Here is a 14,416-nt window from a genome sequence, read left to right as displayed (position 1 = left end):
AGAGGGGCAAAGGGTCATTTCACTGCACATCTAGTAATTTGATCTACGTCATCAAATGCCAACAGTGCCCCTCTACTATATATATTGGTCAAACTGGACGTTCTCTGCGGGAAAGCCTGGAATTCACATTACATACACAAATTCAATTCACATGCTAATGGACTCAATAGTGATTTAAATTGGTGGGGACTCTATCACTGAAGGTGCTAACAACTTTCTGAGTGGTATCCTTCCTGTCTTAGCATTCCATCTATTGACTTTGATCTTTATCTGCTTAGGTTTAGCACCCATTCTCCAGATACTTAAAGAAAAAACAGGAAAAGGGATGGGGAGCGGGAGACAGAGCATCATTCTCTTCTCCCCCTTTCCCTTCTCCTATTTATTTCGAGTTTTCATATCCCCTACTCAGAACTCGGTCATCTGAAGAAGTGGGCTATGCCCACGAAAGCTCATGATACCATCTACATGTTTTGTTAGTCTATAAAGTGCTACCAGACCATTTGTTACTTTTTTCTGTAACAGACTAACTTGGCTACTCCTTAAAGCTCAAAAATAAATGAACATTTTTGGAAGTGGACCATACGTGAATTAACCTCTCTTTTCTGTACAGCAGGATTCAAATCTTGTCTTGCAGAACACAAGTGAGAAAGTATTGGATTTTATGCCCCTCTTTTGGTCTTACCACAGAAGAGCCACAAAAATGACCACAACCGGCAGCCTCTAGTCCAGGGAGCCCCAAGAGCAGTAGAGTAACATTTGTATGTTTATGTCATACCAAGATTGCAGTATAGCAGCATTTCTATGTGGGATTTAAACCTGCGTTGTTCCTGCCAGTATTAAGTTGGCTCAAACCAGTGATTTTAGTCCCACTGTTCTTTAAAAATAATGCTTAAAAGAAAATTCTTATGCACACACCTCCCATTCTGATGGGAAAAAAAACCTTTTTTTTCTGGACGTGCCGCTGTCGACAAGGAAGACTTTGTCGACCGGCGCAGGTAAACCTCAAGGCTTCCTTGTCCACAGCGGCGCATCCAGACTGCCCTGATCTGCCGACAAACAGCTGATCATCAGCTGGTCAGAAAAGCGCGGCAGCCATTTAAATTTAAATGAAGCCACGATTATTTAAATCGCGGCTTCATTTCCCTCTGCCAATCAACCTAATCTACATGGCTCCATCGACGGAGCCATGTAGTTTAGACATACCCTATGTGTCTAAGTCAGATGATTTGCAAATGTAAATCAGAAACTTTGTTTGCTTTCACACATACAGAATGGGAAGCGACTGTCTAGGAAGGAGTACGGCAGAAAGGGATCTAGGGGTTATAGTGGACCACAAGCTGAATATGAGTCAGCAGTGTGATGCCATTGCAAAAAAAGCCAACATGATTCTAGGATGCATTAACAGGTGTGTTGTGAGCAAGACACGAGAAGTCATTCTTCCGCTCTACTCTGAGCTGATTAGGCCTCAGTTGGAGTATTGTGTCCAGTTCTGGCCACCGCATTTCAAGAAGGATGTGGAGATATTGGAAAGGGTCCAGAGAAGAGCAAGAATGATTAAAGGTCTAGAGAACATGACCTATGAAAGAAGGCTGAAAGAATTGGGTTTGTTTCATTTAGAAAAGAGAAGATTGAGGGGGGACATGATAGCAGTTTTCAGGTATCTAAAAGGGTGTCATAAGGAGGAGGGAGAAAACTTGTTCATCTTGGCTCTGAGGATAGAACAAGAAACAATGGGCTTAAACTGCAGCAAGGGAGGTTTAGGTTGGACATTAGGAAAAAGTTCCTAACTGTCAGGGTGGTCAAACACTGAAATAAATTGCCCAGGGAGGTTGTGAAATCCCCATCTCTAGAGATATTTAAGAGCAGGTTAGATAAATGTCTATCAGGGATGGTCTAGACAGTATTTGGTCCTGCCATGAGGGCAGGGGACTGGACTCGATGACCTCTCGAGGTCCCTTCCAGTCCTAGTATTCTATGATTCTATGATTCAGTCACACCACTGGATACCTGTGTAATTCTGTTCACTCAATGTGAGAGCAGAACAGACCAATCAGCTTCTGTAGTAGATTAAGCATGGGATCAGAAGCCAAGATATCCTAAATTGTAGTCCTCCTGGCTCTGCTGCTGATTTCCTGGGGAGCATTGAGCAAGTCCCTTTGACCTCTTTGGCCTTGTCAGCATCAAGGGAATTTTCTCTAGGACAGCTACATTAATACAGATATACCAGTTCGAATTTCCTTAATGTGGAGAATGTCTGTGTGTTTTACCTCCCAGTGTTGCTGAGGGCTAGTGACAGTACATTGAAGTAGGGATGTCAGTGGTTAACTGATAAGCATCACCCTTACTGGTGATTTAATTATTCTTAATAAGGTGCAATAACCCCAACAGCCTGTCTACCAGTTAATGCAGGCCTGTGTGCAGAGGGGGTGCAAAAGATGCGAACACACCCCTTCATGTTCCCCCAAGTAAGCATGCTCTGGCTGACCGGGGGAAAATTGGGGCTGATTACCCTCTCCCCCAGCAGCGAGGTTTACCCTTACTGGGTGATGCTTACCAGTTAACCAGTGGTCCGGCCGGGCTGGAGCAGTGTACGACGCAGCAGGTCCAGCCCGACCAGAGCAGCCCCTCCCACAGCACCCAGCCTGGACCCACACCCCTCGTTAGCTGATTAAACAGGATTTTGCTTCTCTACTTTGTGTTGAGTGTTATCAATCTTCCTAATGCCACCTCTTGTTTTTTCTTTGGCCACAGAAGTATCTATCCCAGCTTGCAGAAGAGAGTTTGAAAATGAATGAAGAAGAGAGCCACCTGCCACAGGGTGATACGGGAATTGTCCCCCACTTTGAGAAGAAAAAGCTATGATGTCACTGAACTAGAAGAGCTGTAAATGAGTGAATGCTGACATTTCAGGGTTGATCTACATGATGAAATGATCAGTTTGCATTGTGCAGGAGGAAGGAAAGCACACGAAACAACATGTTCCATGCGTCTTTGCCCAAGGTGCCATTAAAACCCATAATGCCTGAAATAGTTTCCCACGGTGAAGCAATGCTGGAGTGTCTGTAACAAGCGCAGCTATTCTTTCTCCCACTCAGTGTGCTGGGAGCGGCTTCCTCTACTAACGCAGAATTCTCAGGGATTCGCAGATGCCACACGCTAGGTCAGGCCGAGAATTGAGAAGAGTTTAGTATCCTCCAGTGGAAATGATCGCAAAGGAAACGCCCTGAATTAAGCTCTTAACATGAAGATGGTTTAAGTCCCTTCACTCATTAGTATAGTGAACAATAGGCCTTGTTTAAGAGACCTAAAACCATTGTGCTAGTGCTGTTAGATGGCATAAAGCAGGGGTGGGGAACCTTTGTTCCGTCAAGGGCCACCGACCCACGGAAAAATCAGCTGGGGGCTGATTTTTTCACAAATGAGAAGCCGGAAAATCCTGACTGACGTGGCCCTTGACTATGAAGGAGAAAGATACTCCCCACATTCCCCTCCCACACCAGAGCCTACTGGGGCCCAGGCTAGTAGATTTTATGTGCTCCAGTCCCTCAATAGGCGCAGGCTCCTCAATGCTAGGAGGGGAGCCCTGAGCCTCAGGGGCTGGATCCAGACAAGCCAGGGGCCACATCCAGCCCCTTGAGGTTCCCCACCCCTGGAAAAGTAGCACCCAGTGGCATCAGGATATGTGCACCTAGGCTGGATGATGATAATCATCATGGATTTTTAATGTTTTGAGTGTTGTCCATCTATTCAAGGATGTACAAAGATAGAGGAAGTCACAGTCCCTCTCTCTAGTTCAGACTGAAAGTTAATTTTCTCCATTCTCCAGTGATTTATATCCCGTGGGCTGGATACTCCTTGGCAATTTCTGTGTTTGGAATATTCCTTGGGAAAATTCTAAAAGTGTGTCCACCTTGTGTCTTAGATTAAACTCACACACAAAGCTGTATAATGGCTACCCTTTTAGCTTATGTAACCCGTAGAATTCGTTTTCCATTCTCACCGGGGAGGGGGGGGGGTTAAAACACATTTTTCTAATCTTGGCACTCTTCAATTTCCTGGTCTTTATGGAAATAAGCCAGACTCTTAATGTTATTTTAATAGGTTTTTGTAGTCATTCCCCTGAATTTTTATGGCACGGGTAAGAACTGTTCAGAGAATGCTGTACTGAGAACACAGGATGCGCCAGCAACTATAAATATTATTATATGGTATTGTTTGTACTCAGAGTTGTTTGCTTAATATAATATAAAGTCCCACTGAAGTGCACTATTCTGGGTTAATTTCAATGGGCTTTGTATAGCAAACTGAATATCTTCTAAAACTGCTGCCAGATTTGATCCTGGGATTATGCTTTTACAAAATGCACCACAAACCCTTTCACTTGCCAAGCAGTCTCCAAGCAAGTGATAGGAAACATTTTGAAATGTTTGAGATTTGGTTGAAAAATGGGAATAGGACAATTTGCAGATTTTTTTCCCCCCACTCTTTGCTCTGCTCTGACATCAATTGGACGACTGACATCTCTGGCAATAGGACTTTGAGTACCTACATAACTTTTTCTCCAAAAAAGGCATATCCATCATAGAGAGCAGTATTATTGTTGCAAAATAATGCAAAATGGTCAGTCTGACAAAACTGCTCTCACCAACACACCTGTTCCATACCACCTGCACTAGCAGCCATATTCTTCTTTCTCTGAAAATTGTTTCATCGCAATATAATTTTTCCTAGTTGTATTGTGTTGTTTGGCAAGTTCCCTTTCAATTAGTTGGTGCTGGCATAGCATTTATTTCAACCAGAGTTGGGTGCAAGCTGAAACTTTGGATTCATTTTTCTCCAAAATTCGTGGAGTCTTTGGATCCCAGGTTTGGGCTTGGTGCATCACAGAGGGGGGAAAAAAGAGAAGATGCAATATTTAGGCATAATCTGAGCTTCAGGGATTTCAGGTATGACAGGATTTGGGCTCATCTTTTATTTAAAACATGGCTTTTATTCCTCACTTAACAGAAGAAAAAAAATATTGAAAAGCAAATTCTTCTTGCTACAAGATTTCTTATTGCATTTGGATGAGATTTGATGAGCAAAAAATTGTATTGCAAGGTGTAAAATCATGAAAAGTGAGGAAAATTCTCTCTAGTTATTGTCCAAGGCAGAGCTGTTAGGGTAGTGATGCACAGAGTGACTGCGAAGGATTACTCTCATTGCCTTAGCACAATATGGGTTTATGGGGTGGAGGGCAGATTCACCCCAGATGCAAGTGTAACTCACATCTATTGGGCGTGGTTCACTGCCCCATGTAGTGGTACTTAGACCACTTACAGAGAGAGAGAGAATTAGTTTGCTCTACAGCCCTAGTTAAGAAGTAGCTGGCTTTTCGCTCAAGCTGTAGAGGCTCATGCACTACACTTCCGAGGTCACAGGTTTGGTTCTACCTTTTGGTGTTACACAAGCATCTAATTTTTGTATCCCAGACCGTTCCGGAACTATTGCGCTCAGCTGGTGGTGGTAGATTTTTACATCACAAGGTGACGCTGAAAGTGGGTAGGAGGAAGGGGTTAAGAGTGCCCCAATCCCCTGCCTCTAGCAACTTCTCTCCAGCCATACTCAAGTATGAAGAACATCATTATTATCCTTCATTGCGGCAGCTCTGAGAGGCTCCGGCTCCATTGTTCTTAGCACTGTAACGAAAGCTTTCCCAAACCCCAAAGAGCTCATTATCATCATTCACTGTGAGAAACAACAGGGGGATGCAAACAAATGGGGAAAGCAGAAGGTGACAGGGAACCCATTCTGGTCAGCGGGGGTAGAACAACTAACACTGGATTGCCCATAAGCTCCTTGTCCGATTTAAATGATTCAACTTATTCCCCCAAATATCAAAGGGTATGTCTACACTGCCACCATAGTTCGAACTAGGATGGCTAATGTAGGCATTCGAACTTGCAAATGAAGCCTGGGATTTAAATATCCCGGGCTTCATTTGCATCTTGTCGGGCGCCGCCATTTTTAAATCCCCGTTAGTGCGGACTCCGGTGCCCGCAGCTACACGCGGCACGGAGTAAGTAGTTCGGATTAGGCTCTCTAATTCGAGCTGCCGGTACACCTCGTTCCACGTTCCACGAGGAGTAACGGTAGTTCGAATTAGAGAGCCTAATCCGAACTACCTACTCCGTGCCGCGTGTAGCTGCGGGCACCGGAGTCCGCACTAACGGGGATTTAAAAATGGCGGCGCCCAGCAAGATGCAAATGAAGCCCGGGATATTTAAATCCCAGGCTTCATTTGCAACTTCAAATGCTTACAGTAGCCACCCTAGTTCCAACTAGGGGGCTAGTGTAGACATACCCAAACATGAAGGCCCAGATTTTCTTTGATGCAGCCCACCTTGCAGCAGGTTGGTAGCAGTATGTTGCAGCCCCGTTCCCAGAGATCTTGCCTGAGGAAGAACACTTTAATTTCCAGCCAGGGCTCTAAAGGTTGGAGGCTTGATGGGCTGCCCAGGAACCAAACTGAACCAGCACAGCTCTCATCCAGCTGTGGGGACACCCCTTTAGATGTGGCATGTCCTACTCTGACAGCCTGCAAATCCAGGTTCCACTGGCAGAGCCCAAGAAGTGATTCTAGCCTAATTGCTGTCTGTGGGCCAAATGTTTGAGTCTCCAGAAAGGCATCCACAATAGTTGCTTACACATCTGCATTTGCACAAGCAGACAACTGCGAGCAGATTGAGGCATTTTCAGGGGGGACTACATAAAATACATAGCTGGAGTTGGCTTATCTTAAGCCAAGCTTGGCGCCGTCTTCACAGAGGGAGGCCGATGGGGGCAAATGCTCTCATCGGCTTCCCTTATTCCTCATGACTGTGAGGAGTGCCCGTGCCAACTGGAGCTGCCCTCGGCGATTGATTTAGCAGGCCTTATCTAGACTTGCTAAATCTAATGCCAGAAAATCGATCTCTGGCTCGGCAAATGAAGACGTGGCCTTAGTCTAACAATCTGTGCAATCAACTTTCAGTCCAACACAAATAGAGATCTGCAATGTAATTTCTTTCCATCAGAACAACCCATAACAACGATGCTGGTAGGCATTTAACTCCTAGACATCATTCTAATACCTATTCTGCTGAGAGACAATGCACCTGTACAGGAAGCTATTTGTCTCTTTCAACTGCTGTAAAATATGCTGTTTCTCTTTTGACTAGCTATATTTAAAATCTAAGATGTAGTATTTTTCTAGTTGGCATAGTTCTTCAACAATTTACATTTCTGATGTATAGCACCAGGCCGTCTCAAGTCTAACCAAAAATTATTTATTATTATTTAAAGAAGAGCTTCCATGATATTTATGAATCATTTCAACATGTCTCAACCAAAGATTTCACAAAGGCTGCAGCCTTTCTGAACAGTGAATGTGTTTTTATCTGCTCATCTCAAATAGTCTTTAATGTCACGATGCAACTTGCTTTCTTCAAGGTAAATTTTTTTAAAAAAAATCTAAACTTTGCCCCCACAAGACTTGACACATTTTAATATTGGCTTGAACACTAAATTAGTGTCAGGCTGGTTATATTCAGGGTTTTTCTACTCTATCAAGGCTGTGATTTGTTTAATTATACTTGAACTGGACCAGATATACTATTTATTGAGCTTATAGAATCTTGTTAATTTAAGTTTTGGCTTGTAAACAATTGGAATTTGTTAGAACTTGTTGAATTATGTAGGAGGCGTCACCATTATTAACTGATCTGTGCAACTGATTGCAAAGTGTTTCAGATTGTGTTTCTTAAAAAGAATTTTAATAAAGAGAATTTTAGAGCATAACTAGTGGTTGGTGGCTGTGCCAATTTTTTCTCAATAAGGGAAAGGCCCATTCAACTAAATGAAATGTCAAGTTGGGGTGTGATGGGAATGGATTTGAAAGTGTGTGTGTGTGTGTGTGTGGGTGGGTGGGTGGGTGGGTGGAACTGATTACTACCGGTCAGATTCTGAGAAGTACTCATCTTGAAACTGACACCTTTTGGTTCTTTGTAATTATGACTGACACCATTCCTTAACCCTATCTTGCCCCTCCAAACACTGTCCCTCTATCTCCCATCCTACACTTCACCTCCAGACCTTCAGTGAGCTATCTACAGCTGGAGTCTCTTGAATGCCTCTCCTCAACCCATCCTGGATTCCCATCCACACTTTCTGAAACTGTTCTTCTAGTCAGCACTCAAGGCATCTACTCCACCTACATCCTGCTTGTTCCCTCTGCTGTGTTGATTACACTCATCTGCTTTGCCATCTCCTTCCTTGGCTTTCATGACACTGTCTTCCCTGGCTCTCCTGCTGCATCTCTTTGGTTGATCATACTCCCCTCTAGCATTTTCCCTATTGGTTCCTCAAGGAGCTATCACACCCTCTTCTTTCACTGACTAAACCCTTTCTCTGAGTAACTTCACCCACCAGAAATGGGATCCACATAGAAAAATGCTTAATGAAGAATTATAGACTCATAAGGTTGGAAGAGACCTCAGAAGGTCATCGAGTCCAACCCTCCTGCTAAAAGCAGGACTAATCCCAACTAAATCATCCCAGACATGACTTTGTCAAGCTATTACTTAAAAACCTCTAGGATGGAGAGTGTATCACCTCCCTAGATGACCCATTCCAGGGCTTCACCACCCTCCTTGTAAAATAATTTTTCCTAATATCCAACCTAGACCTCCCCCACTGCAACATGAGACCATTGCTCCTTGTTCTGTCATATGTCACCACTGAGAACAGCCTCTCTCCATCCTCTTTGGAACCCGCCTTCAGGTAGTTGAAGTCTGTTATCAAATTCCCCCCTCACTTCTCTCTCTTGGAGACTAATAAGCCCAAATTCCTCTCTCCAATGTGCCCACATCCTTTCTGTAATGGGGGCCCCAGAATTGGATGCAATTCTCATACTTAGTTTAAAGGTAAGTAACCATTCTTTACTATAGAGTTATAATACTATAGAGTTATAACTACAGTACTAAAGAGTTAAAGTAAACTGAAAGGACAAAAGCAATGGGGAAATCTATAAGTCTTACTGTATTTAACCTGTTCAAAGAATTGGGAAAACAGGACAAAGGAGTGGACTAGGATTGGAAGAAGAAAAAAACAGGAAAGGTAAGTTGAGAATGATTTCCCACCTGCTTTACAGTAAATGATTACACAAAGTTGTGATTGGAGATTCTATCTGGCTGGGTTTGTGGTGGCAAAAGTTGATGATGTTCAAAGCCTATAGCTTGACTTTGAAATACAAACTCATGCTACAGAAACCAGATTTCTTGTAGATAATATGTCTGTACTACCCCATTGTCCTGGTTATGGAGTAGCTTTTCAGAATATAATTACACATTAAAAATATACACTGGGTATATATTTTGGAACTGTATCGTGACATCATAAATGTGTATATTACCAATTTTATGGAATAGGCACGGTACCTTGTGGGAATTTAGGACAACCAGATATCCCAATTTTATAAGGACCATTCCAATACTCTGGGCTTTGTCTTCTATAGGTATGAAAGCGAGTGGCCATGCTGTGGAGCCAGGAAAAAGAATGTGAAAGCATTTGTCTGCACAGGAAGGTAGAGAGCATAATTAAAGAATGTATTATGATTCATACTATTACAATAACTAATAAAACTGTCTCCCATTTTACTGAAGGGGAAACTGAGGCACAATGTGACTAGCCCATGATCATGCTGTGAATCGGTGGCAATGCCAGGAATTAGAATTAAGGTTTACTCCCCAGTCCTTTGGCTTAACCTCTTTTAAATACAACTGGAGTTGTGACTGCAGCACAGGGGTAATACTCATTAAGTACAAACACTTTCAGTTCTTTTTTCTGGGATGGCTCCCAGCTGGTGGTTCGAATAAAGATTTTGAAAAAGAATTTTGACACTGGGTTAAAACATGATTCCTTTTGCTAACATTCTGGAGCATGCATCTCAATGATTCGGTGGCTATTGCCATATTTTAGGTGTGTTAACCATTTTGTTTTGAAAGTCGAGTTATTCAGTTCCACTCCCTTAATGCCTACGTGGCGGGAGTGCAATCCAACTTGTTTGCACCGTTGAAAATTCAGTCTTTATTTTGGCACTTTTCCAACACTGTTGGCTACGATGAAAGGGACATTAGCAAGTATGAGTGTGCACACAGAAACAAATGGCAGCTTTGCTTTAAAAGTAAGGCTAAAAAGATGATTGACTACATTTCTGCAGTCACCTAAGTGTTGTGATCTCATCTGATCATGTAAGCCAAGCAGGGCCAATCATGAAATGGGGGCTCTCCAAGGAAAGCCGAGAAGTCACCCTGGTGAATCAACAGCTCATGTGTTTCTCTCCAAGTCAGCATTGAATGAATGTTTGTTCCAAGGACAAGCTAGGCCAGCATGATCAAGCCAGGCGTGATCCTACAGTTCATGTCAGCACTTCCTAGTTGATATTGGTTCTCACACAAGGGACTATCTGTGTTGACTTAGACACTCAGGGTGTGTCTAGACTACAGGGTTTTGTGAACAAAAGTGGACTTTTGTCAACAAAACTATACCTGCATCTACACTGCCACTGAGTTCTGTTGACATAACATCGAGAGAACTCAGCAGTTTTGTCGACGGCTGTAAACCTCATTCTACGAGGAATAACGCCTTTTGTCGACAGAGTTCTGTTGACAGAAGGCATTATTGCATCTACACTGTCCTTTGCATCGACACTGGCTGTAGTCTAGACGCTCTTTGTCGACTGAAGCTTTGTCGACAGTATCTGCCGGCAAAGCTTCTATCGACAAAAGCCTGTAGTCTAGACGTACACTCAAAGCCAGGATCCAAGTCAAGCTGAAGAAGTTTGAGCGAGTCTAGTCCTTCAACCTCTCTTTTGTACTTTATATATTTCTATATTTATTACTTCTGGGATTCTAGTTAGCTGTTTGGCAAGATCATTCAGGGAAGGATTGGGTTAGCCTAGAACAGGTGGGCACGACAGCCTCTGTAGGCTGCATCCAGCCCACCAACCCAGTGGATCCAGTCCATGTCCACCCTGCCGCTTCCCCACCCTCAGGCCAATTAAGACCTCAGGCTGGGGGGGAAGCATGTGAAGTCTCCTCTCCCCACCATGGGCACATGGCATCAGAGGGAACCGCTGGCTGTTTTAAAACAGTTGGCGGTTCTCTCTAGCCGCCGCATGCCCCTGGCAGGGAGGGGGCAGAGGGCGGGGGATTTCACGCACTCTCCCCGCCCCCAGGTCCTGATTGGGCTGGGCACAGGGGGAGTGCATGAAGTCTCCTTCTGTTGCAGTGCCTAGAGGGAACCACCAGCTGTTTTGAAACAGCTGGCGATTCTCTCTAGGCACCTAGGGCGGGGCACAAGACTTCACATGCACCCCCACCCCAGGCCAATCAGGGTCTATGGGCGGAGAAGCACAAGAAGTTTCCTGGTCCCACCCCTTCTACCCAAGGCCCCATCCCTTCCAGGGTGGCCCGGGGCCAGTTCAGAAATGTATGAAGTGGCCCCCTTTTAAAAATTATTGCCCAGCTCTGGCCTACAAGAACAGGTTTGCCTGCCGGTACCTTTGCCCACTCTTCCTTTTGTGACTCATTTGTTTCCCTGAATCTGTCAAGCACATGATTTCTAAACTTAGTCCTAATCTCAGACACCTCCTCCTGCCCCTGATCCCTGCATATGTGGAAGATATTGCTTCAGCATTCCAAAAATAAGGCAATAGAAGCCATGTAAAAACCTACCATGACAAGTAGACAAATCAATCAACATTTGAACGTTTCTGGTCTGTATTGTGATGTGATTCAGGAGATTCTCCTGGGCTACGTCTACACTGGCATGATTTTCCAAAAATGCTTTTAATGGAAAACTTTTTGGAAAAGCGCGACTAGATTGGCAGGATGCTTTTCTGCAAAAACACTTTTTGTGGAAAAGCGTCCGTGGCCAATCTAGACGCGCTTTTCTGCAAAAAAGCCCCGATCGCCATTTTCGCGATCGGGGCTTTTTTGCGGAAAACAAATCTGAGCGGTCTACACTTTCAGAAAAAGACTTTTGCCCGAACGGGAGCAGCATAGTTTTTCTGGAAAAGCACTGATGATTTTACAGGTGGCCAGTGTAGACAGCTGGCAAGTTTTTCCGGAAAAGCAGATGATTTTCTGGAAAAACTTGCCAGTCTAGACACAGCCCTGGAGTCTGACCAAGGAATTCAATCTAGAACATGGCGCACAAGAGAAATTGCTCTAGAATCTGGCATAAGGCTCACGGGGGCGCCTGTGAGATGTAGGAACTGTTATATTCACCTGCTTTAATATTTTAGAGGCTTTAACCTTCATGACACTGTGCCAAGAAGGCTAATGGCATACTGGGCTGCATTAGTAGGAATACTGTCTAGTAGATGTAGATAAGTGATTATTCCCCTCTATTTAGCACTGGTGAGCCAACATCTGGAGTATTGCATCCTGTTTCCTCCTCCCCATCCTCAACACAGAAAGGATGTGGACATATTGGAGAGCATCCAGAGACTAAGGAGCTGGTTCACATGACTTCTGAGGAGAGGCTGAGGAAACTGGGTTTCTTTAGTCTGCAGAAGAGATGAGTGAGGGGGGATTTGATAGCAGCCTTCAACTGCCTACAGGGGGCTTCCAAAGAGGATGGAGAGAGGCTGTCCTCAGTGGTGGCCAATGGCAGAATGAGGAGCAGTGATTTAAAGTTGCGGGGGGGGAGGCTTAGGTTGGATATTAGGAAAACTATTTCACTAGGAGGGTGGAGAAGCACTGGGATGGGTTCCCTAGGTTGCTGGTGAAATCTCTGTCCTTCGATGTTTTTAAGTCCCAGCTTGACAAAGCCCGGGCTGGGGTGATTTAGCTGGGACTGGTCCTGTGCTTCAAGCAGGGAGTTGGTCTAGATGACCTACTGACGTTTCTTCCAACCCTAATCTATGATGTTATGACCCAGAGATCTCTTGAATAAATTCAGCAATTCTCCTTGATTACTAGTGGATAAGCCCCATGATGCAAAATTTCTGGAGCCAAGTTCAAGCGGTTACTATTAGCAATAACTGGATGGTTTGCTTTGTTTTTGTTTGTTTGTTTGTTTGTTCAGACCCGTATGCTATATTTTTGAAGTTGGCATCCCAAAGAGCGAGGCTTATCAACATCCACTCATTCCGGCTGCAAGGAACAAGATTGTTCTATTGTGCAAATCTGGACTGAAAGTTAGCCAGGTAATCTAACACTTTTGGCAATACTAGTTAACCGTTGGTACCCTGCTGATGTCCACTTTGGATAATTACATGCTGTGTCCTGAAAAGCCCTCTGCACTTTCTTTAGGATTGTGTATTCTTCACTTTCCAGCCTAAACTCTTAAACAGCTGGAATCCTTTATACTAGATGTGGCTTTGTGGGTGAAGTATTTCTCTCTTGGTCCAGACTACATGCCTCTGCCAACAGAGGCATGTAAACTAGGCTACTCAACATAGTCAAAGAAGCCAGGATTTAAATATCCCCGGCTTCATTAAAATAAACATGGCCACCACACTGTGCCGGCTGAGCTGATCATTGGCACAGTGCGCGAGTCAAGGCACAGATTGGTCGACAGGGGAAGCCTTTGTCGACTCTCTCTTATGCCTTGTGAAATTAGGTTTACAGGAGCGGTCAACAAAGGCTTCTCCTGTCGACCGATCCATGTCTTGACTCGTGCTGTGCCGACAATCAGCTGAGCCAGCACAGCGCGGCAGCCATGTTTATTTTAATGAAGCCGGGGATATTTAAATCCCGGCTTCTTTGACTATGTCAGGTAGCCTAGTTTACATGCCTCTGTCGGCAGAGGCATGTAGTCTAGACATACCCTCTGTGTGTATAAGTATATGCATGAGTTTTATAGCTATTTTGTAAACCAAGACTGCATTCCCTCAGAGCTCACAGTCATCAGTCTAGATTGACCTAACATTCCTGAAGACTAAAATCACAAATGTCTACCAGCTGAGCTTAAAACACATTTTCTTTTGTGTGTGTGTCAGAACAAGGTTATACTGAGGCACTGGAGATTGATCTTCTGGTGTTTGATTTAGCAGGTCTTGTTAAGACCCGCTAAATCAAATGCTAAGGGTGCTTCCGGTCAGCGCCGATACTCCTCACGGTCTCAAGGAATAAGTGAAGTTGACAGGAGTGTTTGCTCCCATCAGCCTCCCACTGTGAAGACAGCATCAAGCTTGGCTTAAGGTAGGCTGACTCCAGCTACATTATTTACGTAGATAGAGTCATGTACCTTAAGCTGACCTTCTGGGTGTAGTGTAAACCTGGCCTCAGTAATATCACAGCACCAAGTAATCCAGAACCAACACCTCAACATCGTGTTCAATAAGTCTCCCCTAACGTTAGATTAGAACATTAGGGAGCTGCTCCAGAAA

At 44.2% G+C, this 14,416-nt stretch overlaps 1 protein-coding gene and 1 long non-coding RNA gene across 6 annotated transcripts in view; both read left to right on the top strand.

The window, feature by feature from the left end:
- Positions 1–4,014, top strand: part of RBM20 (RNA binding motif protein 20) — a 199,931-nt gene extending 195,917 nt beyond the window's left edge. For all 5 annotated transcript variants that reach the window (XM_075935489.1, XM_075935485.1, XM_075935488.1 and 2 more), the window contains exon 14: positions 2,752–4,014. In XM_075935489.1, coding sequence (XP_075791604.1) covers positions 2,752–2,862 — 111 coding nt within the window. In that variant the 3' untranslated portion in view covers positions 2,863–4,014. The remainder of the gene's footprint in view (positions 1–2,751) is intronic.
- Positions 4,015–6,241: 2,227 nt separating this feature from the next.
- LOC142830458 (uncharacterized) lies at positions 6,242–13,489 on the top strand. Its single transcript, XR_012905719.1, has 3 exons — positions 6,242–7,078; positions 9,533–9,601; positions 13,111–13,489. It is a non-coding gene; the product is annotated as an uncharacterized LOC142830458 (long non-coding RNA).
- Positions 13,490–14,416: the final 927 nt, after the last annotated feature.

The sequence above is a fragment of the Pelodiscus sinensis genome, chromosome 8 (genome assembly GCF_049634645.1).
Source record: "Pelodiscus sinensis isolate JC-2024 chromosome 8, ASM4963464v1, whole genome shotgun sequence".
Classification (NCBI taxonomy): Eukaryota; Metazoa; Chordata; order Testudines; family Trionychidae; genus Pelodiscus; species Pelodiscus sinensis.
Note: the sequence above shows the minus strand (reverse complement) of the source record. Positions and strands in the feature narration are given on the sequence as shown.